The sequence below is a fragment of the Podarcis melisellensis genome (assembly GCF_964234715.1).
Source record: "Podarcis melisellensis genome assembly, chromosome: 6".
In the NCBI taxonomy this organism is placed as follows: Eukaryota; Metazoa; Chordata; class Lepidosauria; order Squamata; family Lacertidae; genus Podarcis; species Podarcis melisellensis.
The window spans coordinates 97,856,419-97,879,912 of record NC_138538.1 but is presented as its reverse complement, the minus strand read 5'-3'; the positions used below and the strand labels follow the sequence as shown (position 1 = coordinate 97,879,912).

At 44.1% G+C, this 23,494-nt stretch overlaps 1 protein-coding gene across 4 annotated transcripts in view; it reads right to left on the bottom strand.

Moving 5' to 3' along the window:
- The window catches only part of RGL1 (ral guanine nucleotide dissociation stimulator like 1), a 120,427-nt gene that overhangs the window by 80,260 nt on the left and 16,673 nt on the right, over window positions 1–23,494 (bottom strand). The window contains exons 1-2 of one of the 4 annotated variants that reach the window (XM_081915081.1): window positions 9,671–9,757; window positions 8,612–8,722 (exon numbers count right to left, since the gene is read on the bottom strand). The exons of 1 other annotated variant lie outside the window; for it this stretch is intronic. In XM_081915081.1, coding sequence (XP_081771207.1) covers window positions 8,612–8,722; window positions 9,671–9,697 — 138 coding nt within the window. In that variant the 5' untranslated portion in view covers window positions 9,698–9,757. Of the gene's footprint in view, window positions 1–8,611; window positions 8,723–9,670; window positions 9,758–23,494 lie in introns of those variants that run through there. 2 more of the 4 variants (XM_081915080.1, XM_081915083.1) reach the window with 2 other exon arrangements.

Sequence of the window (23,494 nt, the reverse complement as noted above, 5' to 3'; positions counted from 1 at the left end):
TGCTGAATGCTTTCGTTGCATTCAGTCAGAACGCTTCACCGCCACTTTGCCGCTCGCTGTAGGCCGCCCCCTGCCCCCTCTTTGTTCGCCCCTGCAGGACAGGCTGGATTTAGCCCGCAGGCCATAGTTTGAGGACCCCTGATTTAGTCTATTCATTTAGGAGGGGATCCAATCTGGAAGGGCTGCTATGCCTACAAATTTTATCAACTTTTGTGAAAAGGGGAAAAGGTATAACTATTTTTCAGTTCCTCATCTTAGTAAATTGGGATAAAACTGAACTTTGTTTTTAAATGATCTATTGTTCAAATAACAGTCCCAAATAACAAGTGGAAAGACACAGAACTCCTCCAAAACAGATTAAGCAGCTTCTCAAAGCTACAGAAACAAGTCGAATCTCGTGGCTGATGTACACCCCCTTCTGGAAAGCAACTAATACCCAATTATACATACACTATTTTTTTGTTACTGTGGGACCATCTGCCTTAAGTTACCAATGTAGCAGCATTAAACAATTAATTTTGCTCTTCTACAGCAGTGAGAAGTCATGAACCCATTTCCATTACGTATCAACACAGATCAGTGCAATAAAGCAGATTCCCACAGATATTCTGTATATACTGTTGTGTATTGAGTCAAAGGATTTTATATCTGTATTATTATTGTCTGTATTTGCATTAGGGTAAAGTAACTGCCTTTTGGTTCCAGAGGGTACAGCTACTATTGGTTCATTTAAGCTGCTGTATTTGGATCTTCTGTCTTATTGGTTTCCTCCAAAAGGCAGGACTGTGATTGCCTGATATTGTTCTCTCCAAAATGTATCCTTTCTAGTTAGTTCCCTGTCCCTATAAATGTAGCTTTCCCCTCCTCAGTCTCAATCTTGTTTGCTTGAATAAAGAAGTATTACTAGAGAACTGTCTCCAGCATATTATGTCAAGAGAGCTGAAATCACAAACCCCACGTCACAACATATACAATGCAGGGGGAGGGGAGTTTCTAACAATCTATAATCACAGAAGGCATCTTATGACCAAATTATTTAGGCTGAAAGATTTCCAGGGTCTCTCAAAACTACATCAATGGACATTAAAAGGGCAAATGTGGTTCAGCGTAAGCAAGTGCAAAGTGACAAACACTGGGGCAAATAGATCCTTATTTAATATATATGCTGATTGGACATGAGCTGACAGTGACTGAACAGGAAAGCGATCTGGTGAAAAGGGCAAATTTCAAGTTTGGGATCGTTAAGAAAGGGATCAAAATTAAAACTGTGAATGCCATAATGCCCTTCTACAAATCTACAGTGCAACTACACTTGGAATACTGTGTACAGTTCTATTCAAAGCAGCTCAAAAAGGATAAAATAGAGCTGGAAAAGGTGCCAAAAAGAAAACAAAATGATCAAGTGGCTGGAGCAACAGAGGTAATGTTCTATTTTTTGAAAAAAGGTGAGTAATAATGGGGGACATGGCAGAAGTACATAAAATGACACCTGGTGTGGAGAAAGTGGATAGGAAGAGGTCTCTCTCTCTCTCTCTCTCTCTCTCTCTCTCATAATCCTAGAATATGGGTTCATCTAATAAGACTGAATGAGGGGAGATTCAGGGCAGGTGAAAAAAAATACTTCATTGAACAACATATAGTTCAGCTATGGAATTTGCTACTAAGAAGCGCAGCTTTAAAAGGGGCTTTCAGAATTCATGGAGTATAAAGCTGCCAGTAGCTACTCGTCACAATGGCTCTCTCTCTATTGCCTCCAGTGCTAGAGGCAATATGCCTCAACGGCTCATCCAGTGTTGCTTGTCTGTGCCTAAAAGGTCCGAGAGGTTTCTGTCCGCCCTGCGCTTCCCCCAGGAAAACCCACTCTTTAGTGCTGAATTGGAGCAAATGTCCATCAGCGGAAAACTCAACGGATGTTTGCTCCAGTTCAGTGGTAAAATAGGGTTTTCCTGGGGGAAAGCAGCAGGACAAGTGGAAGTCTGGGTGAGCTGTGGCTCCCAAGAGGGAGGCGGCTCCTGTGCTCTGTCTTTCTGACAGGCTTCCAATGGGCATCTTGTTGGCCACTGGAGGAACAAGAGGGCCGTCTTTGGCATATGTGCCGCCGGGGTGCAAAGATCCGCCCAGCACCCACAAACTTAGTTTAGCAGGCCACAATTTTTTTTGGGGGGGACAAACTCAAAGTTGTTGACCTTTTTGGGGGGAGGTAAATCGCTCACCTGTAACAACGGCACAGCCAAAATAACTGCTTTTGTTTCCTGACTCGTCAGGAATATTTGATGCTACCGAGTAACAGAGCGATGGGGGGGACTTTTGCTCCATTGCTTTTCACTGCCGCCAATCAAGAGGGTCCAGTATAAAGTAGGTATACATTTTGGGGGGGCAGAATACATTTGGCACCCCTCAGAATTCGGCGCCTGGGTGCCCCGCACCCCTTGCACCCCCCCAGGTAAAGATGGCCCTGAGGAACAAAATGCTAAACTCAATGAGCATTTGGCCTGAGGCAGCAGGGCCATTGGTTGATAGATTGAGTGTGAGAACAATTGTTCAAATCAGTCAGTCAGCCCCAAAAGGCTGCCAGAGTGGCTTATGGATCACTATGAGCAAGGCTTACACTCTAGAACAGGGCTGCCCAATAGGTCGATCGGGATCGACTGGTCGATCCCCGGAAGGTTCCGGTTGATCACTGTCGATTGCGGGCTCCTTTTCCTTTGCCTCATAGCAGCCAGCCCCTCTCCCCGCCCTGCAGGATCGCTGGAACAGAAGGCGGAGTTTTCACTGTGAGGCAGATTGTTTTCATAGCAATCTTTTGGTGATCGACTAATCCCCTTTCCCCTGACATTTCCCCTTTAATAATGGGGCTTTCCTCCCCCCAAAAAGCTCAAAAGCTTTTGCCTGAACCCCCCTAAAATGCAACTTTCCTCCCTTAAAAAAGCTCAACAACTTTGACCTGAACCCTGCCAGTTTTATTTTCTGTTTTCTGTGAGTAGATTGCAGTCTCTTGGGAGTTGGACATCCCAGCTCTAGAAGAACAAGACACAAAGGAAAACTGATTGGAGATGCGGGGGGAGAATAAGCCAACTCAAGTATAGGTTCTTAGTTACAAATGTTATGGCAATTGTTTACTGGGTCTTTCTTGTAGATCTTGGAGACCTAAAAAGTGAAACATTGCAAAGAACCAACATTAAGCTTCCTGGTGCAGAAAAATATTCCTGCTGACCCATGTACAAAGTAATAGTTCCCATTTTTAAGCTAGATTTGCTGACAGCATAGAAGCATTAAGTGCTAGAGCTATCCAAACCAGCAACATGCCTTTAACTGCAACACTTGTCTGCAACTCATTTTACTGGAAGACTGCTTTGAGATGGGTGTGGAGTGGGCCTGCAGGTCTGCAGAAAGACCTTCCTCTGAGTTGGCCGCTGGGGTCTAGGTCACACTTTTCAGGGTGATGGATATTGCTGAGGGACTAGAGGTTGCTGATCCCATCAGTCACCATCCTAGACTTTGCGTTTCTCCTATTATTCTGAACTGTGGGAGAAAAGGAGCTGGGTTTTCTATACCAACAGCAGAGGGGTTTCCTACCATGAAGTGCACTGCCTCTGCCTTCCTAGAAGCAGCCGCTGCCTCAGAAATCTATTATTTTCTTCTTCACTCCCATCTCTTTCTCAGTCAGCATCATCCTGACATGCCGTGCTCTTGTTCCCACCACTTTCATCGCCCCTTTTTGCTTCCCCCGCCCCAAGCTGCCCTGACTTCTGAAATTTAAGCTCCTGTGCTCCACCTCACCAGGGAAAGGGACTGGTTGAATTTGGTGCATTGTGCAGAAAAATGGCAGTATTTTTATGTGGTATGTGTAAACTCTTAACTGCTTCACTCAGGGCGAGTAGAAGTATATGAGGAAATAAAAGAATTAGTGATCGATTGGTTGCATTATCATCAGATAAATGAAGTGTATATATTATTATTGGAATGGCATACTAAAGATGAGGAGGTAAAATCAGTAAAGATATTGGACATAATAAACAGTTAGAAGAATGGGAAAGGTTATGAAATGAAGGTTTTAATTTTACAGCATTCAGTACGCTTAAAGAAAATGTTATGAAAATGATGTATAGGTGGTATTTAATACCAGTTAAACTAGCCAAAATGTATAGAACAAAAAATGAATGTTGGAAATGTAGGGAAAAGGAAGGTACTTTTTACCATATGTGGTGGACATGTAAAGAGGTAAAAACTTTCCGGGAAATTATATATAATGAGCTAAAGAAAATGTTTAAAAACACTTTTGTTAAAAAACCAGAAGCTTTTTTTATTGGGTATTGTGGGTAGAGAGATACCGAGACAAGATAAAAAAATGTGCTTCTATGCAACAACTGTGGCAAGAATTTTGTTAGCCGAAAGATGGAAACAACAGGAGTTACCAATGAAAGAAGAGTGGAAGATGAGGCTGATGGACTTTGCAAAACTGGTGAAACTGGGGGAAAGAATCTGGCACCAGCGAGACCAAGCATTCCAAAAGGACTGGAACAAATTTATATTATATTTGAAAGACAACTGTAAGCAATTAACATCATTAGCAGGGTTATCTGAAGATTTGTAAGATGAAACTGCCAACTATTCAGGTTGAGTAATATAATATTTTAGATAATGATATTAGAAGGATAGGAAACGAAGCGAAATGTAAGGGAAGTTGTTAGGCTTAGTTGAGCCAAGGAGATAAAATAAGAGGATATGGTGCTTTGTAATGTGATTATATGTAAAACCAATAAAGATCATTTAAAAAAAGAAGTATAGCCAAGCTCTGAGAGAGGGAGGGCACATCCATAGTCTCTTCCCCTGTCCACAGTCCAAAAGGAGGGGTAGCCAGCAGGGCACCTTTCCAATATTGCTGGACTACAACTCCCATAAGCCCTGACCATTGGCTCTGCAAGTTGGGGCTAGTGAGGACTGGAGTCCACTCACACGAGGAGGTGCCACACTGGCTAGCCTAATTAAAGGATTTGATCAGGCTGCCAGTACCCAGCTTTTCATTTTCCATCCCTCAGCACCAGAATTGTTTTGGGTAAAACTAGCCTATTGGCACTGACTACCTTTCCAAGCCCATAAAGTCTGCTGCTGCTGCTGCACCCCACTGCTAAGTTCTCCAATGCCTTAGAGGTTTCTTTTTTTTTTTTCCCTGGGCATGTTTTTCATGTCCTTTTAATTGTGCAAGTTCATCACTATGACAATTAAACTGGCTCCAAAATAAAACAAAAAACTAGCATTCCGCCTGCTTTCTGTTTAGGGCTTGCTGATTTTTGAAGAAAGCAAACAGTTTCTTCTCCACAAAGCAGAATCATATATACATTGCAAAGCCAACTGGGCTTCCCTTTTCTGTCATGGTTCCAGTTCTGTCGTTGTCACTGCCAGGACCATGAAATAGAACCCACATGAGCAAATGCATCTCTGTTTAGAAAGAGTGCACTATGTAGAGCAACTCCTGCTGCTAACTAAGAGTATTGCTGCCACAGCTGAAAAGAAAACATTATATCCCCCCCCCCCCAGTTCACAAGTGTGTTGGCCATGCTGGGCTCCTTTCTCTCCTTTAGCAAACACTGGGAGGGTCCTAGCTCAGTGGTAGAGCACATGCTTTGCATGCAAAATGTCCCTGGCATCTCCATGCAGCTCTATAGGTGAACCAATGGTTTGACCTGGTTTAAGGCAGCTTCCCGTGTTCCTATGAAATCCTGTCACCGTGAAAGCAGGAGAAATGCAACTTATCTCATTCTGACTGTATGCAAGGAGCAGAGGTGCTTCCACACCCCACCATGTTTTGTCATCCACTCTCTCCTTCTTCCACAGAACTGAACAGTAGCTATCAACATCTATCAGATATGTTGTTGAGCCTAGTTTGGAAGCCTACTGGGGTGGATGGCTTCAATCCTCCAACACACACAAAAAGCTGGATTTGAGGCTCAGTCTCAAGACTAGATTTATCTACTGTCAGTGATATACAATGTCCATGCCAATTCTATTGTTCCATAACTGGAATGTAAATTAGCTACCACCCTTTGCTTCAAGAGGCCTTTCCAGCATGGCCCTTCATGCTGAACCAGACCCACAATCCTGTGCTCCAAGACTCCGAATTAAAGAAGACAAAAGCAGTCTTTAAAAATTCCCTCCTTTGTATTTTTTTTAAAATTCTGCTACAGGACAGAGTGCCACTCTCAATGGCCTTTTACCCCAGCAAAAGCTGTCATCTGTGGCAAATATTCAAATATTTTATCCCCCCGCCCAACCAATCCCTCTTAAAAGCAGGAGGCAAAGATGGGAAACCTGCCACTGCAAAGGAAGCAGATTTGAAGTCATCTGTTCATCTGAGAACGCTGTGTACTTCTTAGGAATATGAAGAGAGAGGGTGATTCCCAGCACTATCTTAGATGCACTGGAGGGAACTTGGTAATAATGCCTGGCCATGTTGCTTCATAACGTAGTCCACCTGACAAGAATTGTATTTAAGTTCCAATGTTCCCTAAAATATCTATCAGGTAGAGATGTTAAAAAGGAGAGAGAAAGATGCACAGAACTGAAAATCCAAGCTAATTTTTGTTGAGCTTTCCCATAGAAGGCATTTTTTATATTCACAATAAACAAATGCTTGAAAATAAGATCTTTATTTTTAGAATTTCTAAACCGACTTTATGCTATACTGCACTCAAGGCAACTTCCAAGTGATTAAATATGTATTATTGCATTTATTCATTTCCTGCCTTTTTTTGAAATGGACACTTGAGATAGCTTAAAGCAACCAAGCTTCTTAAAACCTTACAGGACAAGACAATAAAAATACCAAAGAAACCAAAATTGCATTTCAACAAACAACACCACATACCAAGATGGAAATAATTCAAGCCTCACTGTAAAATATAACATAAGCCATATCCAGACAAGGTGCCTCTACATAGCCTATCACTCTGTGGCAGGAAGGAATGCAGGACCTGTGGCCCTTAAGATGTTGTTGGACTAGCCTCACATTAGATACCTTTCTCATATGGGCACTACATGCACATATTGCACAAGGTTGCCTCTCTGCATTAGTAAGTCTTACACACCCTTACTTGAGCATGGACATCCGACATGTCCGGTGGGTACGGGGGTGGAGCACTTGGGGCATGGCCCAAGCAGTAATCATTCCAAAGCAACCGATCCCATTGGGAAGATTCTCAGTTTCTATAAAATCATCAGGATAACTGAAGTGTAGCAATATGCAGTGGCTGCCTTGTTAATGCCAAAGGGTAAGAAACATTAAGAAAGATCATACATTTTACCAGAACAATGGCTGGTGTTGGCAGTGGCGGAACTTCATGCTCTGACACCGGGAGGCGGAGAGAAGGAGGGGCGGGACTAGCAGGCATCCCGGGGATGTGGCGCACGTCCGGGGGCGTGGTGTGCCGCCTGTGGGGGCGTGGCGCCCAGCATGGGTGGGGGGGGCAAGCTGCGATGGCACCCCACCAGGATCGTGCTGCCGGGGGCAGTGCGCTCCCCCCGCACACCTCTTCCTCTGCCAGTGGGTCTTGGAAAGCTGTCATTTAATACAAGCTCTCACCAAGTCCAGCAGAGCAGAGACTGAAAACCTAAGGGGAAGCCGGCATGGTGCTCTTCCAGATATCACTGAACTCCAACCCCCATCCTCCCTGACCATTAGCGATACCAGCTGAGACTGATGGGAACTGGAGTCCCCACCCCCGCCATATAAGGCTTCGCACAATGTAGCTGTGCATTTTCACGGGCTTGAAACTTCTGCAGAAGAGTAGCCTTTTCTACACATCAGATGTGTAAGCACAAATAAAAATGCCCAACTCTGCAATATGGAAAGAGCAGAGGAAGTTACACATATATCCACTCTTCTTTGGGGTTGCATGGTGGGGGGAGCTCAGAAGTTCCCCCTATAACTACTGGCAAGGCCAAAGTCTGCCTGGCTTTATCACTGTGTTCTCAATATCATTATCTGGAGGAATATTATATTCCAGCCTTCACTGGCAGGGGCAGATGGAAGCTGTAGTACAAAACAGCTAGAGGGCACCAGGTTGGCGAATGCTGCAGTATCCAGTTCAAAACAAATGGGAACTTTTTTATACCTGGCGCTTGGTCTACCTAGCCCAGAATAGTGTACTTGGATTGGCAACAGCTCTCTAAAGTCTCTGGCCCAGCTTTGTCCCAGCCCTGCCATCGGAAAACCGTCCAACTCGACATGCCAGGGTTTGAATGTGGAACCTTCTGCAAAGCCTGTACACAACCACTGAGCTATTCCCCCCTCTCTAAAAAACACACACAAGAGAAACCCAAATTTAAATCCCTATATGCATTGCAACGGTGGTGATTTTGTGTGTGTGTGTGTGTGTGTATAAAAGCTGCATCAATGCTACAGTTCACCCAGATTCTTAAATTTCAGGTCTTGTGCTCAGAGACGGAGAACCAAATGCATAGGAAACCAGCAAGAATTTTAATGTTAAAATCAGGCTTTGGCACCATTTCAGAGTACACTTGAACTTCAGCTCTTTCAACCAGGACTCCAAAGTCCACCAAGCATTTGTACAAGATGCCAATCTGACATTTTATTTTTAATTTTTTTACTCACCCCTAGCCATCTTGCTCCTTTATTAGCAGCCTGTTGAATCTGCACTCTTTTGAGGGTGACATGGTAAACTGCGCCTTCCTCTACCTCTTCACCCCAATCCTGAATTGAGCTCTGCCGCAGGAAGAAAACAAATGCTTGACTTAAAACAACAACAACAGGTTGTTTCCACCAACAGCTGCAGAACTTGTTGCTGGGGGCTCACTGCACAGCACAAGGGGTACAAAGCAAAATACAACGATCACAGACGAAGACAAGACACTTGCCAAGGGAGGCTGATCTCTGGGATACACTTGGCAAGCCCTTCTGGCCTGTGCTATCAGGAGACCATGAGTTTCCACTTAGCTTTCCCCGTCCCCACCACACACAATCGGCTAGGACTGCACATATTTCAAATAGTTTTGCCATGTCTTTTCATAAGGAAATGCTCCCGACTTACCACCAACTAGCATTATCATTACTTTTACCACTGCAGAGATAGCTGCACGTTTAAAATAATTAATTACTCAGAAAGACAGATAGTCCTCTAACAGGCATGTAAGTTACAGTAAATCTTCATTTTAATATTTTTTCAGGATGTGCAAGGGTTATCTGTCTTAGTGATGTCCACCAAAGTTTGTTTGTTTTTTAAGTCACACATGCCAGAAAGCTGAGAGGAAAAACTATCATAACATCTCTTAAACTGGATTGGAAATCTGTTCTGCAACAACCTCTGGGTTTGTTGATTAATATAGATTTAAGCAGCTCTTTGTGGCTGGCCAAGGAAGAAAATATCCCCCGTTTATCAAAAAGTTTGTCCAGCCAGCTTCCTTTCCTGCTGTTTCCCGCCCCCCCCCATCCTTCCCACACCGAGCGCAGCGACAGAAAAGTTCATTAGTTTGCAGAGAAGCATCGTTTTAACAATTGCGAGTCACAGCGGCAGGAAAGGTTCTGAAAAGATCCTTGAAATTGCTCCCTGAAGAGGCAGCCGGGGGAGAGGGAGGACATGTCCGCTCCCCGCTCGCCCTCAGCAAATCCGCTCCTGGAAGAAGGAGTCGCTGCCTCAAAGGGAAGCCTCGTTACCATTTTAGCTCCCGCGAGCAGTTTCATCCTGAGCCTTCTCCGCGGCCCTTGGACGGGGCATGGCGCTCCTGCCCGCGGCTCTTCCCGCCCCGCTCTGCGCTCCGCGGCGCCGGCAGGCAGAAACCCCCCGAGCCAGACTCCGCCCCGACACACACACAGAGCGAGCGAGCGAGCGAGTGAGGTCAGGCTTTCCGGTTGATGCTCCTCTCGTGCGAGGAAGAGTCTCTCGGCCTCCGCGACTCCCGGCGGAGCTCGGCCTCTCCTGCCAGGCGCCCCAAGAGAGAAGGGGGGGCGAGGGGGCAGCTCGGCTTCTAGTCTCCGGACACGTCAGATAACTCAATCTGGACGCCCCCGCGAGGGGCTCGCGAGGGGAAGAGGAGGAAGAAGCCCGTCTTCCAAGGCAACGGGGAAATGGTCCTTCACGCTCCCCAAAGTCATCGGGGCTCGAAAGGCACCTGGTGAAGGAGGCGCCGGTCAGCAAAAGGAGGCGCTACTCTCGAGAGTTCACCCACTTAGTCTTGAGCCCTGACTTGATCCAAATGATCACCGGGATGGAAAGGGGGAGGGAAAGAGTTAGAGCATTTCCACTACTTCCGAAGTTGAAAGTGCCATCCAACTTTTTCACCCTGACTGTGACACACACAGATATGGTTCATGGGCAACAGAACAGAGATCAAACATATACTGCAGACATTAGACATGAAGGCTTCACATCTGCATTAGGGAAGTCTCACATGGGAAAATGCTGTTAGACCCATGAATATATAAGGAAGCAAACTTCCCAAAAAGTAACACAGGAAATGCAAAAGTAGCAGTAGAGAAATACCTTCATTAGGACCAGCTAAAATGTCACACAAGGGTAGTAAGCCTTTTCAGTTCTCCAGGCTGGATGATAACCTTCCCCATGGAAGAAGAAAAAAGATGTTCCTGGCAATGCTGGAAAAGCACAAAGGCTGATCCATATTGGCATTTAATATGGATTTGAAACAGTTTGTGTTTTTTTTATTGATTGATTGATTGATTGCAAGCACCCACACAATGTCCTCCTCATCCAAGTGGGAGTCTGTACTTTCCCCTTGCTAAATTCAGATTTTCCCAATTTGTGGATAATCCAAAAAGGGGAGAAAATCCAATATAAAATCACACATGACATGACAGTGGATACACTGAAGTGTATTGTGTGGGTGGGCTTTTTGTGCAGTGACATTTTGCTGAGTGCCATCTATTGTCGCACCCACAATTTTCACTTTCTTTCTATAAGCTCAAAGCAAAGGATGATGCCTGTTTTTTTCCACCAGTTGCTGCTGAAGGCAGGTTCGCAATATTTTTATTTTAAAAACAGCTCTTATGTGCAGCAGAGCTGTTTTTGCACAAAACAGATGTATTAAAAAGAAAACATAATTAATTAAATAAATAAATTTCTATGCTGCCCTTCATCCAAATATCTCAGGGCAGTTTACAATATAAAATTTGTCCTTGCAGGTACAGGAATCAGGAAAGCAAAACTCAGTGTGGCTGACTTCTGAGTTGATATTTGGAAGACTGCAGTGGAAATGATTAGATAATGACCCAACAATTTGTTTCTAAGAAATAAAATATCTGGAGGCGGAGAAAGCGTTCTACTTTGAAAAAACACATCCAAAGTCAGTAGCTCAGTTATAGCCAGTAGCCTTAATGTTTACAATAGGGTACCACAAATCAAGATGGTTCTAGACTGCACAGTAAAGTTGCATCCAAGTTGAAAAAACATGAATTTTCTTTTCTTTCAAGCATTAAAAGCCTGGAGGTCATCACATGAAGATTATTAAATAAATGTAATGGTTCTAGGGGTTGCTCGTGCGTAAATCGACGCCACACCTGGCTGGTTACCTGGGTGAACCATTTCTGTCCGGACAGCCACTCAATCGCTGGCAGAATCCGTCAGTGGGTGTTTCTTGAACTTCTTCCAGCAAAGAAGCTCTTTGACGCCTAGTCGCCGCCTCCTCTCCCTGCGCGGAAGCCTTCTGCACAGGGAGGGTGTGGGCAGCGGAGGACCTGTGCTCTCCCCGCTGGTCTCCGCCGAGGAGTCATGGAGCCACCTCGCCGATTCCCCCATCTGCCCCCCTTCTCCACTGGTGCTACGCTGAATTCCTTCCCCAGAAGATGGGCTGCTTCTCTCCCTCCCGGGACGCTCTCCGGAACCCCTCTGGAGCCCTCCCTCTCACTCTGTGAACACCAAAAATCTAGGTGTTCTCACAACAGGAGCAGCACTGGTCTGTTGCGCTTTTTTAAAAAATCTACAGTATAATTTGTTTGAGGAAAACCCCATCAGACCTGAGACTGACTTCTGAGCAGATTTGCACAGAATTGGGAATTACAATGTGACATAGCCATGGTGAAAATTGAGACAGGGTGCTCTTTATTCTGGATTAGTTAATCCAAAATACTTTTGTCTCTGGCTCCACCCACCATTGGTTCTTGGTCTGCTCACTGCTGGCAATGCAGCCCCTAGCAGAAAATAAGGCTGTCCACTCGGCCTCATCAAGTAAAAATGGAATTAACAAATACCACAATGTAGCATTTTGAAGCACCAGTTATTACCTCTGCTAAATTGATTTAACAGACATACTGGGTATTCTTTAGGGAATCTGAGCTTACTCAGATAAATTTCTTTTGGCTCTAAAATCACACACAGCCTCAAATTAATCAAATAACTGAATCAGTATTATTGTCTATATTTTATCAAGATTTAACCCTATGCCAAAATTTTATGAACACTTGCCAGCATTTAAACAGATGACCATTTCCCCTTTAAAAATGCATTAATTTATCTATCTATGTTATTTTGGCTATACTTAATATTTTGGCTATACAGGATCATCCATCCTTAACTATTTGTAGGCACTAATTTACTCAAATTTATAAAAGGTATTTTCTGGTCTAATGGAGTTCCAAGAAACTTCTGAAGGCAAGGGAAACAGGGAACAGGACATTTCATTTCTTTGTTCTCAAATGCCCTTGGTCAGCTAGAGGTAAAGGAAGTGTCTGAACTGGCTTTGTAGGAAGAGCTTAGAATGAGACTATGATAATAGCTATTGCACTGTAGAGAGAGCAAGTTCAGAGCAAGATAAAAAAACATCATAGTCTTATCTGGTAATCTGAAATGTTTACTTGATTAGAACTGGGATTTTCAATATCTCTGGTTTATCCATTTCCTAGAACTACGTTTAATGATTCTTTGAAATAGCCTTGGGGTAAACAGTAACAATAAGTACATACATGTCTCACAAAATTGCTAGACCCAAAGCCAACTGTGTAATTACCACAGCAGTTGAGAGCAAGGAAATCACGGAGCTTCTTTCCCTATTCTGAAAGGAAAGTCAGAAGGATACATTTACCAGCATCTAAGTAGGAATACGATTTGAAGGTCTCTGAGCTCAGGCATGAGATGTCACGTGTCATAACCTCAATATTATAGGACTCCCACTCCAGGGAGGCTGGCCGTAGTCCAACTTTACAAGTTTTCAATTTGGAAAAAAAAGGGCTTTTATTTTCAAAGATTTGCTATAATCCATGATAATGTTCAATTTGGAATAAATAAATGGTTTCTGGTACTTTGATATTGAACAAATGTTCAGGATCCATATTACAGAAGACACTGTTAGAATCCTTTGTAACTATTTGAAGAGCACTGTATACAAACTAGAGCAAGAAATGATGATGTGATTAGTTTTCTATGATCTTTAATGTGGCAGTAAAGGATGACATTTGCACGTGTGTGTGTGTGTGTGTGTGGTGTGTGTCTTTGTCTCTCTGTGTGAAACAAAGGTACAATACTCCATTTGGAAGCATAAATTTAGCATTAACGTAAGCCCATTAGTGTTTTTCTCTTTGATTCTGAAGTGGTTTTGTAACAGATTAAAAAAGGTAAGGAACTAGAGTATTCATACAGAATGCTTGCTCTGAAACCAGCTAGGAAAGTCAGCTAGGTGTTCTCTGCTGGATCTAATTAGTAAAGCAATGACAAACCTAGACAGCATCTTAAAAAGCAGAGACATCACCTTGCCAACAAAGGCCCGTATAGTTAAAGCTCTGGTTTTCCCAGTAGTGATGTATGGAAGTCAGAGCTGGACCATAAAGAAGGCTTTTCGCCGAAGAATTGATGCTTTTGAATTATGGTGCTGGAGGAGACTCTTGAGAGTCCCATGGACTGCAAGAAGATCAAACCTATCCATTCTTAAGGAAATCAGCCCTGAGTGCTCACTGGAAGGACAGATCGTGAAACTGAGGCTCCAATACTTTGGCCACCTCATGAGAAGAGAAGACTCCCTGGAAAAGACTCTGATGTTGGGAAAGATGGAGGGCACAAGGAGAAGGGGACGACAGAGGATGAGATGGTTGGACAGTGTTCTCGAAGCTACCAGCATGAGGGAGGCAGTGAAAGACAGGAGTGCCTGGTGTGCTCTGGTCCATGGGGTGACGAAGAGTCGGACATGACTAAACAACTAAACAACAACAACTATTAGTAAAGCTGCATTCTGGCAAGTCTTGGGGGCTGAAATGCCAATATACATTAAAGCCATCCTAGTTCTACTAGTCTTATCCACTTACCTGCCAACCTGAATCCCAAGCACCGCTGCACGAGAAGTAACAGCTAATGCTTCTGAAAGAGGGCAACCTATGTCGCATCTACCCACCCAAACGTTTCCATGGCTCCACTTTCATAAAACTCAGCCAGCCAATAAAACCCGCTCCTATCAGATACAATAGTAAAAAGAACTTCCGTGTTCAGAGGTAAAGGTAAAGGACCCCTGACCATTAGGTCCAGTAATGACTGACTCTGGGGTTGCGGTGCTCATCTCGCTTTATTGGCCGCGGGAGCCGGAATACAGCTTCCGGGTCATGTGGCCAGCATGACTAAGCTGCTTCTGGCGAACCAGAGCAGCGCACGGAAACACCGTTTACCTTCCTGCCGGAGCAATACCTATTTATCTACTTGCACTTTGACGTGCTTTTGAACTGCTAGGTTGGCAGGAGCAGGGACCGAGCAACAGGAGCTCAACCCGTCGCGGTGATTCGAACCGCCGACCTTCTGATCGGCAAGTCCTAGGCTCTGTGGTTTAACCCACAGTGCCACCCGCGTCCCTAGATGTTCAGAGGTAGTACATCTCTAAATAGGTAAAGGTAACTGAACGGTTAAGTCCAGTCAAAGACGACTATGCGGTTGCGACGCTCATCTTGCTTTCAGGCTGAGGGAGCTGGTGTTTGTCCACAGCTTTCTGGGTCATGTGGCCAGCAGGACTAAGCCACTTCTGGCACAACAAGACACCGTTATGAGTGCCAGAGCGCACAGAAACGGCCGTTACCTTCCCGCCACAGTGGTACCTATTTATCTACTTGCACTGGTGTGCTTTTGAACTGCCATCCCAGGGATGTGGGTGGTACTGTGGTCTAAACCACTGAGCCTCTTGGGCTTGTTGATTGTAAGGTTGGCCGTTTGAATCTCCACGATGGGGTGAGTTCCTGTTTCTCTGTCCTAGCTCCTGCCAACCTAGCAGTTCCCTCAGCCCCAAAGTCGCCTTTGTCTGGACGTAACCATCCAGGGCTCCTTTACCTTACCTTTACCTCTAAATACCAGTTGCTAGGAACAAAGAATAGACTAGCAAGGGCATCACTTTTATGCCTTGTTTGTGAGTTTCCAGAGAGGCTGGCTGCTGTTAAACAAAATGGTGGACAGAGAGGGACTTTGGTCTGACCCAGTAGGGATCTTCTTAGGTCTTCATGCAATAAACAAACCCAATTAGCATTCCTCTACCCCAACGCCATGCACTGAAACTATTTCCTCTTTACACATCAATTTCCTTCCCAGATTCCCCCTCAAATTGTTCCCCCTTCCAAAAATTCACTGATCAGATTTCCAGTTACAAAAATTATTATCCCTAGATTCTCCCCAGTTGTGCCCACTACTGCTCTCATCCAAAGAAACAAACAGAGAAGTGAGGGAGGTAGGAGGTCTACATTAGTCTGGGGAGCTACAAAAATTATACAATAAAGCAAATTGTTACTGAAAGCTAATTGAGGCATTACAGAAAAGGGCATAATTTTGGGAACCGCAATGGCATGTAAATACTGATGTGGACATAATACTTTACATACATTTCAGTGACAGATGCTTAAACAGAAGTGTGCCCCTGCAGTTTCACTGATGATTTTGATCTTACTGTGAGAATAAGCCTTTGACATGTTATTATGTTAGAAAACAGAGAATGCTGCAAACTCTCAGAAGCCCAGCTCAGCATTCAGCATCAAGGGGTAAGAAAATGACAGTGTGACATTTTAAGCTGACCCACTGCAAAAAGTCAGCTTGCTACATCTCCCCTCCTCTGCTTACATGTCTCCAAAATGACAGGAAGGGAGGCCAGGGACCCAAAGCCATTTGTGCACAGCTGGGCCAAAAAGTGGAAATGGAATCAGCACCACCTAGTCACCCAAACTGGCACATTTATTTACCTGTTTAATGCACACCAATATGTAGAAATTTATTTCTACTAATTTATTTAGATTGCATACATTCACACTGATTCTTGATTGGGTTTGGCATGCTGTGACTCTCCATGAGAAGCCATGGCTGCAGTGCGGACTGGCAACTCCACCTCCATGCTTGCCGTTGGTGCAGGCATAGGGACGTGGTATTGCCTTCTACATTGCTGGAGGGTGGAATTGGAAAGCTTGACTGCAGCTTTCTAGGGCAGAGGTGGGCAACCTGTTGCCCTCCAGATGTTGCTCCTACATCTCCCATCACCCCTGACTCTTGACCATGCCAGCATCTGGAGCATCTGAAGTCCAACAGCATTTGGAGGGCCACAGGTATCAGTCCTTCTTTCCATAATTTGCACTGGAGAATAAGGTTAGCTATGCATGCATGCACAACTTAAATCATACAGTTGACAAGCTCTGTGGATAAAGTCTAAATTGCATTCCCAGTACAGGATTTTCCAAGGCTCATAACTTGTTTAATTCAAAGCCAAAACTCTAAGCACTTCCCAGCGAGAGCAGTTTCCATGCCAAATTTCAGAATGCACCCCCACCACCACTCTGGCAAAAATAAGACAGCTAAAGAAATGCTGTGAAGTGGGTAAGGGAGGCTTCCCCCACCCCACTCTTTCCATATTAGTTTTTGGGCTCAAGCTTCCCAAACACTTAATGACCAAAAAGCAATCTACAGGCATGGTACTGCTCACAGAGAATGTTTCTCTTTTCAAATTTAGGTGACTGCTACAGCCTTGGGGGACACAACAAAACGTACTAGCCTATCCACTGAACATACACCTCCTACATTTAATGCCACCCTGGCTTGCCATCTCCCTGGCACCCTGTGGCGCCATCCCACATTATCACGGGAGCAGCCAAAGGACAGCTCCATCATCTTCTTCTTTGGTGATCACTCGTAGCCAAGTATGGTGTAGTGGTTAAGAGTGGTAGACTCGTAATCTGGGGAACCGGGTTCGCGTCCCCGCTCCTCCACATGCAGCTGCTGGGTGACCTTGGGCCAGTCACACTTCTCTGAAGTCTCTCAGCCCCACTCACCTCACAGAGTGTTTGTTGTGAGGGAGGAGGGGAAAGGAGAACGTTAGCCGCTTTGAGACTCCTTAGGGTAGTGATAAAGCAGGATATCAAATCCAAATCCAAGTAAGATTGTCTTCCATAAACACAGTTTTAACAGTGAGTCCATAAGTGACTGTGGAGGCCAATTCTGGATCCACATATCCTTCCACAGTGGGGACATTGGTTTCCGGGCGGGAGCTGAGCAAGGTGTGGATTTGCCAAGCGTGTCTTCCTCTTAGCATGTTTCTCCCTTGCGTCCTGAGGTCAAGTGTCTTCAAAGCCCATGACACCTTTAGCAAAGGCTGTTCTCCAACTGGAGTGCTTGCAGGCCAGTGTTTCCCAGTTGTCAGTGTTTATACTACATTTTTTAAGATTTGCCTTGAGACAGTCTTTAAACCTCTTTTGTTGACTGTAGTGTGCACACACTCAGAGGATGACCTCCAAACCATCCTGAATATCTTTGAAGAAGCTTACGAAAAGCTTGGCCTATCACTCAACATCCAAAAAACCAAAGTGCTGCACCAAGAAGTACAAAATAACCCCTCTGCAGCACCACAAATCCAACTCAATGGTGTAACGTTGGAAAATATTGATCACTTCTCCTACCTAGGCAGTTATCGTTCCACAAGGGCCAACATTGATGCCGAAATCCAGCATTGCCTGAGCTCTGCAAGTGCAGCTTTCTCCCGATTGAAGTGCAGAGTGTTTGAGGACCGAGACAATCACAGGGAAACCAAAATGCTTGTTTACAAAGCTATTGTACTACCAACCTTACTATATGCTTGTGAAACATGGACCACTTATAAATGCCATCTCCAGCTCCTCAAAAGTTTCCATCAACGGTGTCTCCGAAAAATTTTACACATCACTTGGGAAGACAGGTGAACTAATATCAGTGTACTGGAAGAAGCAATGATTCTTCAACATCAACTTCGTTGGACTGGTCATGTTGTGCGGATGCCTGATGATCGTCTTCCAAAGCAACTACTCTATTCCAAACAGCTCCATCACACACCATTTAAGGTAACATCAGATGCTCAAGTCACATGAGAGAAACCCACAACGTGGCTCCACCCTATGCTAGCACTGCCCCAGTCTAGAAGTGGTGAGATGAGACTAGCATGGCAGTAAAGCACAACATAGGCTCCTTCCACACACCCTGGAGTATTCAGTTTTAACTCTCCATTTCACAGTCATTGCTCAGCAGGTTCTTATAGGTCCTAGAAAGCAGGTCCCCCACTGGACCTACTCCTGTGCCTTTACCAGCAGTCTGATACACATAAATTCAACAGGTGGAGATAAATGAATGGGAAAGATTAGAGCACAATCCTCTACATGTCTATTTAAAAGTAACCTCGTTGTTTTCAAAGGAAGCTTAATGCATTGGACTGCAGCCTTAGGATGCTTCGCAGTGGGAGCTTACTACCGAAGGGACAGTCATTTTTTGCAAACAGGTAATTGTCAGGGCTTTTTGAAACTTACTGGATTTCCCCCAGAAAGGGTAAAACAGGATTCAATGGGGAGGGAAATGGGCTGGTATTTTGATAGTTTTAGCATGTTGAGATTCAAGGCAAATGCTTTTCTTAAATAATGGGTTAGTTTTAATCAAGCAAGAGTATATTTTTCATTAACGTGTGATACAAGACTGAATGATTTCTATGTAGCTGTACATAAATATATTTGCACATGTACAGAGCAGTCACCTATGCTATGCAGTGCTGGAAAATGTCTTTATCTATGTGGAGTCAGATGTGTCTCTGAGGTCTATCTGGCCCCTGCATTTTTCAGTACTTGCAGTCTTCATCCCTACCAGTCTACGCTACAAACAGGGGCCTAAGGGTGGTAGGGATAGTCTTTACTGATGTGGAGTTCTCGTGCTAGAAAGCCTTCCCTGTTTTTGCTTTGCTCCCTTATTTTCTTGAAAGACCTAGAGATTGATTTATCTCTCAATTTCAGCTCCTCTCAGTTTCTCATTTTTTTCAGTCTTAAGTTCAGTTCTCCACATTTCTGATCATGGTGATATTTTTTTTAAAGTCCTCATTAAAAATTTAGTGTGGATTCCTCCCATATTTTTGTATGCAATTTTGCCTGATATATGCACTTTTGCAAGCAATTTCCCCTAAAATAGTATATTTTGTATCTTATGGTATTTTCTTGAATAGCTGCATTTTAATACACATATAATATACAATTTTTAAACACATATAATGTCACGTAATATACATGTTTTTGGTACACATTATTTGGTTGGAGAATAGTGTTACAAAATTTGGAGAACTGTGACTTTTCACAGAGAGCTGTGACCTGGCAGACTTGGCTATGATTTAGAAAGTGCAGATATGGTGGGTTCACATTAAATTCAAAACCAAACTTAATTTCTCCCTCATCCTCATTCTGGACTAACAGTAAAGCTAGAGAAAGAGAATTGAAGATGGCATGATGCACTATGGTTACTTGTGACCGGTACAGAAAACATGTAAAACCTGTCTGACCGGAGACAATAATGAGACAAAAGAAGTGACTGTACATCATGGGCTGTGATGGCTCCATCAGACTACCTAATCCTCTTAAAGGACTATTGTCAGCTTTATAAATTCATGAACAGCAGTTGCCACAGGCCCTCCCAACCACTGTAGCAAGCCACACCCTTTGAGTTAATGCAGCAAAGTGACAGGTCACAGGTCACAGGCATAACCTATGTTGCTCTACAATGCAGGCCACACTTTTCCTCAAGAAGCCTGGACATCATTGTAAGTTAATGTTTAGCAGCTTTTCTGCTGTCAACACTTTTCTTGCCTTCCCTCTCTGCTCAAGAATTGGATACTTGCCCACATTTCTTATATTTAACTAGTTCAAAGCCCAAGGACTTTGTCCCTTCCCATCCATGCAGGTGCAATAACTCGGCTTAAGTTTGACTCACTCAGTTCCAGTAATCACTTATTTCAAAGGTGCCAGCTATGTAGCTTTATTACTTCCAAAAAGGTCAGTCCATTCAAAAGATTAGTTTTATACATGCTGTAGACGAGGCAAAGCCCTACAGGCTTGTTGAATGCCTAGGCCAGTTTTTGTGGCTTAAATGCTAAAATTAACTTTGTGCTCTTGGAGTAGACATCCGAATTAAAACTTATACAATAACAACATTCTCAGGTGTGGGGATCGATAAAAATGACACCAACCAAGATTCGTAAAACAATGCCCCTTTTGACATCCCTATCCACTTGCCTTTTACATTCCATGGGAACATATTTGAGCTTTAAAAAAACAACCCTCGAACTGCCTCCTCCCCTCCCTTCAAAATGGCATAAAACTGTTTCCTGCTCAACGTCATTTGAAGGTTCTTTCGGCTGAGCCCCTCCAAAGAATCAGCACCCCACCCTCACAAAACTAACTTCCTCTGTGTTAAGACTTGACCCCATAACAGTCTTTAAGCCAAGGGACATCAGGCAGGGATTCAACTCGTGTGTCACCACCTAGTAGTAAAGGCAGAAGCAGAGGAGACCGACCAAGGAAGGCTTTTTCCATCAATAGGCGAGTGCAGGTTAAGTGACATTTTCCAATCCCTAGAAGAATTTCTGGGTCGGGATTTAGCAAAAGGCCTACTCTTGCTGCTTGCAGATTGCCTTTCCCTCTGCCTTAGCTTAGCTGAAGGAGAGATAACCGCAGGGGTCAAACTACAGTAGACACTAAATGTTGGCAACTACATCTGGGTTGGGGCTGCTGCTGGTAGTAAGTACTAAGCCTGGGGAGTGGATGATTTCCATCAGGACTGCGGTGCACAGGGAGGAAAGTTTAACTCATCCTTTCCCAACCTAGAGCCTTCCAATGTTTTGGATCACAATTCCCAGCATCTCTGACCATGGATCATACTGGCTGCGGCTTACAGGAGCTGTACTCAGTTCAGTTCAGTAAGCTTATTATCCTAGCCAAAGGCCATGACATAATCATACAACACAGGCAATATAAAATATAAAACAAAACATCTACTTGAACAAACAAAACCATGTATTGTAAGCAAAACTATCAATGGGGAGCCTCCACAACTACAAACAGTATATTTCAAGTTAGACCTCCAAATTTCCCTTACAATTTACTGATGTTTTGTCCAACTCCTTCTTCCTAATCTTTCCAGCGCAGAAAGGGCCACTATGAGTCACAAAGGCACTGGTCCCTCAACAAACCACAGAACCCTCTCTGCCAAGGAGAGACTGCTTTCTTGAACATCTGCAAGGCACAAGGTCGGGGAAGGGTGGTTTAATCTCTCCCCACACTCCAGCCACAAGCTCTGTGATACAATTGGCCTTAGGAAAAAAGCTCCCCAATATGCAACTACCAATGGCGTATGCAGAACACTACTGTCTACTGTCCTGCAGCTCTAGATGCACCTTCTGGCATCATGGCACTGAAACATCTCCTTCTTTCTTCCATCTCTGAGCTATAAACTCTCCTTCCCCATCTGTGACATCCCTGCCTTCTCATCCCTTGCTCTCCACCCACCACCAGTCTGTTAATTCACCCAGGCAGAAGCTCTGGCCAGATGGGCCGCAAGCCACTTCTTCCCCTTCAGGGTCCTTCCTGCTGCAGCCTGGTATGAGAGACAGAAGATTCTCAGGAGAAAGCTCTGCAGAATCCAGTTGCGCAATCCCAGCTTTCTGGCCCCCTGTACGCCTATGATATTGCACTGTGTTCCCAGTGGCTTCAGTATAAAACCACTGGTGTCAAAGGAGTTAATCTTATTACAGGAACAGGGAGTTTAGAGTTCAACCCAGACCAACATTGGTTGAAGTCAGCAGAAAACGACTTGCAGTCTCCAGTGGAAAATTGGCAAGACATCCCTAGCCCTTTCCAATTCCAAACTATTCAGCTAACTAAACCAGCCCAGCAATGAGTTGTATTTTTGCTGCATCCCAATTAAACTCAATGGGTTGTATCTAACGCTGTTGTTCAGCTTCTGTCAATGAAACAGAGGGACAAAATACAGTGATTTCCCTTGCAGGCGCCCACACTCCTTAACCTGCCCCCAGAGGGTTGAAGGCTCCAGGAACATAGGAATCTGCCTTATCCACCATTGGTCCATTTAGCTCAGTATTTTCAACACAGACTGGCAGCAGCTCACCAGGATTTATTCCCAACCTCACCTGAAGACATCAGGGATTGAACCTTTTGCATACAAAACATTGTACTCTGTTATTGAGCTACGGCTGTTCCACAAAGTGTCAGGGCAGGCGTGGGGTGGGTGGAAATCACTGAAAATTGCTTCCCTCCCACTGATACAAGCCTTACTGTTGGCTGAACAACACTGCTGAGTGCCCCACAAAGTGGTTAGAATCCATTCCTCATCTGGATGTATTTTTCAGTACTGAATCAACTTCAATTTTGCTTCATTTCTCTTGAGCCTTATCACTCCCAGACAGCTGAGTCCAATCATTTAATTCCAGAACATTGTTTGAGTATTTGTGGGTTTGTTTGATAAACAACAAAAAGCCACTTGGCTAAATCAACTGCACCCCAGCTTAGTGCTGATACTCCACCCACAATCACACACTAGCTCACAGGTTACAAGGTTAAAAGCCAATGAAATGCATTTGATTATCATGACCATTTGCTATAAAAAGACAAAAAATCATTCAGGATTGTTGCCGCTACCAACAAAATTATACTGCTGAAATGAAGAAGAAAGCTTGGTGTAACTAGGCTGGGATTTCTGTGTGGGAGGACTGTGAGCTTTGTTTATTTCTAGTATTCAAAGAACATTTCTGGGCTCTTTAATTCTTTTGCATCAGGCGCTGGTTGGTGGTTCTTGGGGTTGTAGTAGAAAACAAAATAGATCCTGCAAGCCTGAAGTCTGTCTTTTCCTAATTTGGATAAGCAATAGCCCATCACCCCTCCCATTTCACTTTAATTGGGGCCCAACTCTAATAACCACTTTGTGAGTCTCATGTTTTGTTAAAAAAAAAAAATGTATGGAACGACACAAAGCAATTAATATTCCTATTGTAAGAGAACAGAGGGAATATGTAGTAGCACATTTCAGAGGGAAAGCTTTACACCAGGGGTAGGCAACCTAAGGTCCGTGGGCCGGATGCGGCCCAATCACCTTCTGAATCCGGCCCGCGATCGGTCTGGGAATCAGCATGTTTTTACATGAGTAGAATGTGTCCTTTGATTTAAAATGCATCTCTGGGTTATTTGTGGGGTCTGCCTGGTGTTTTTACATGAGTAGAATGTATGCTCTTATTTAAA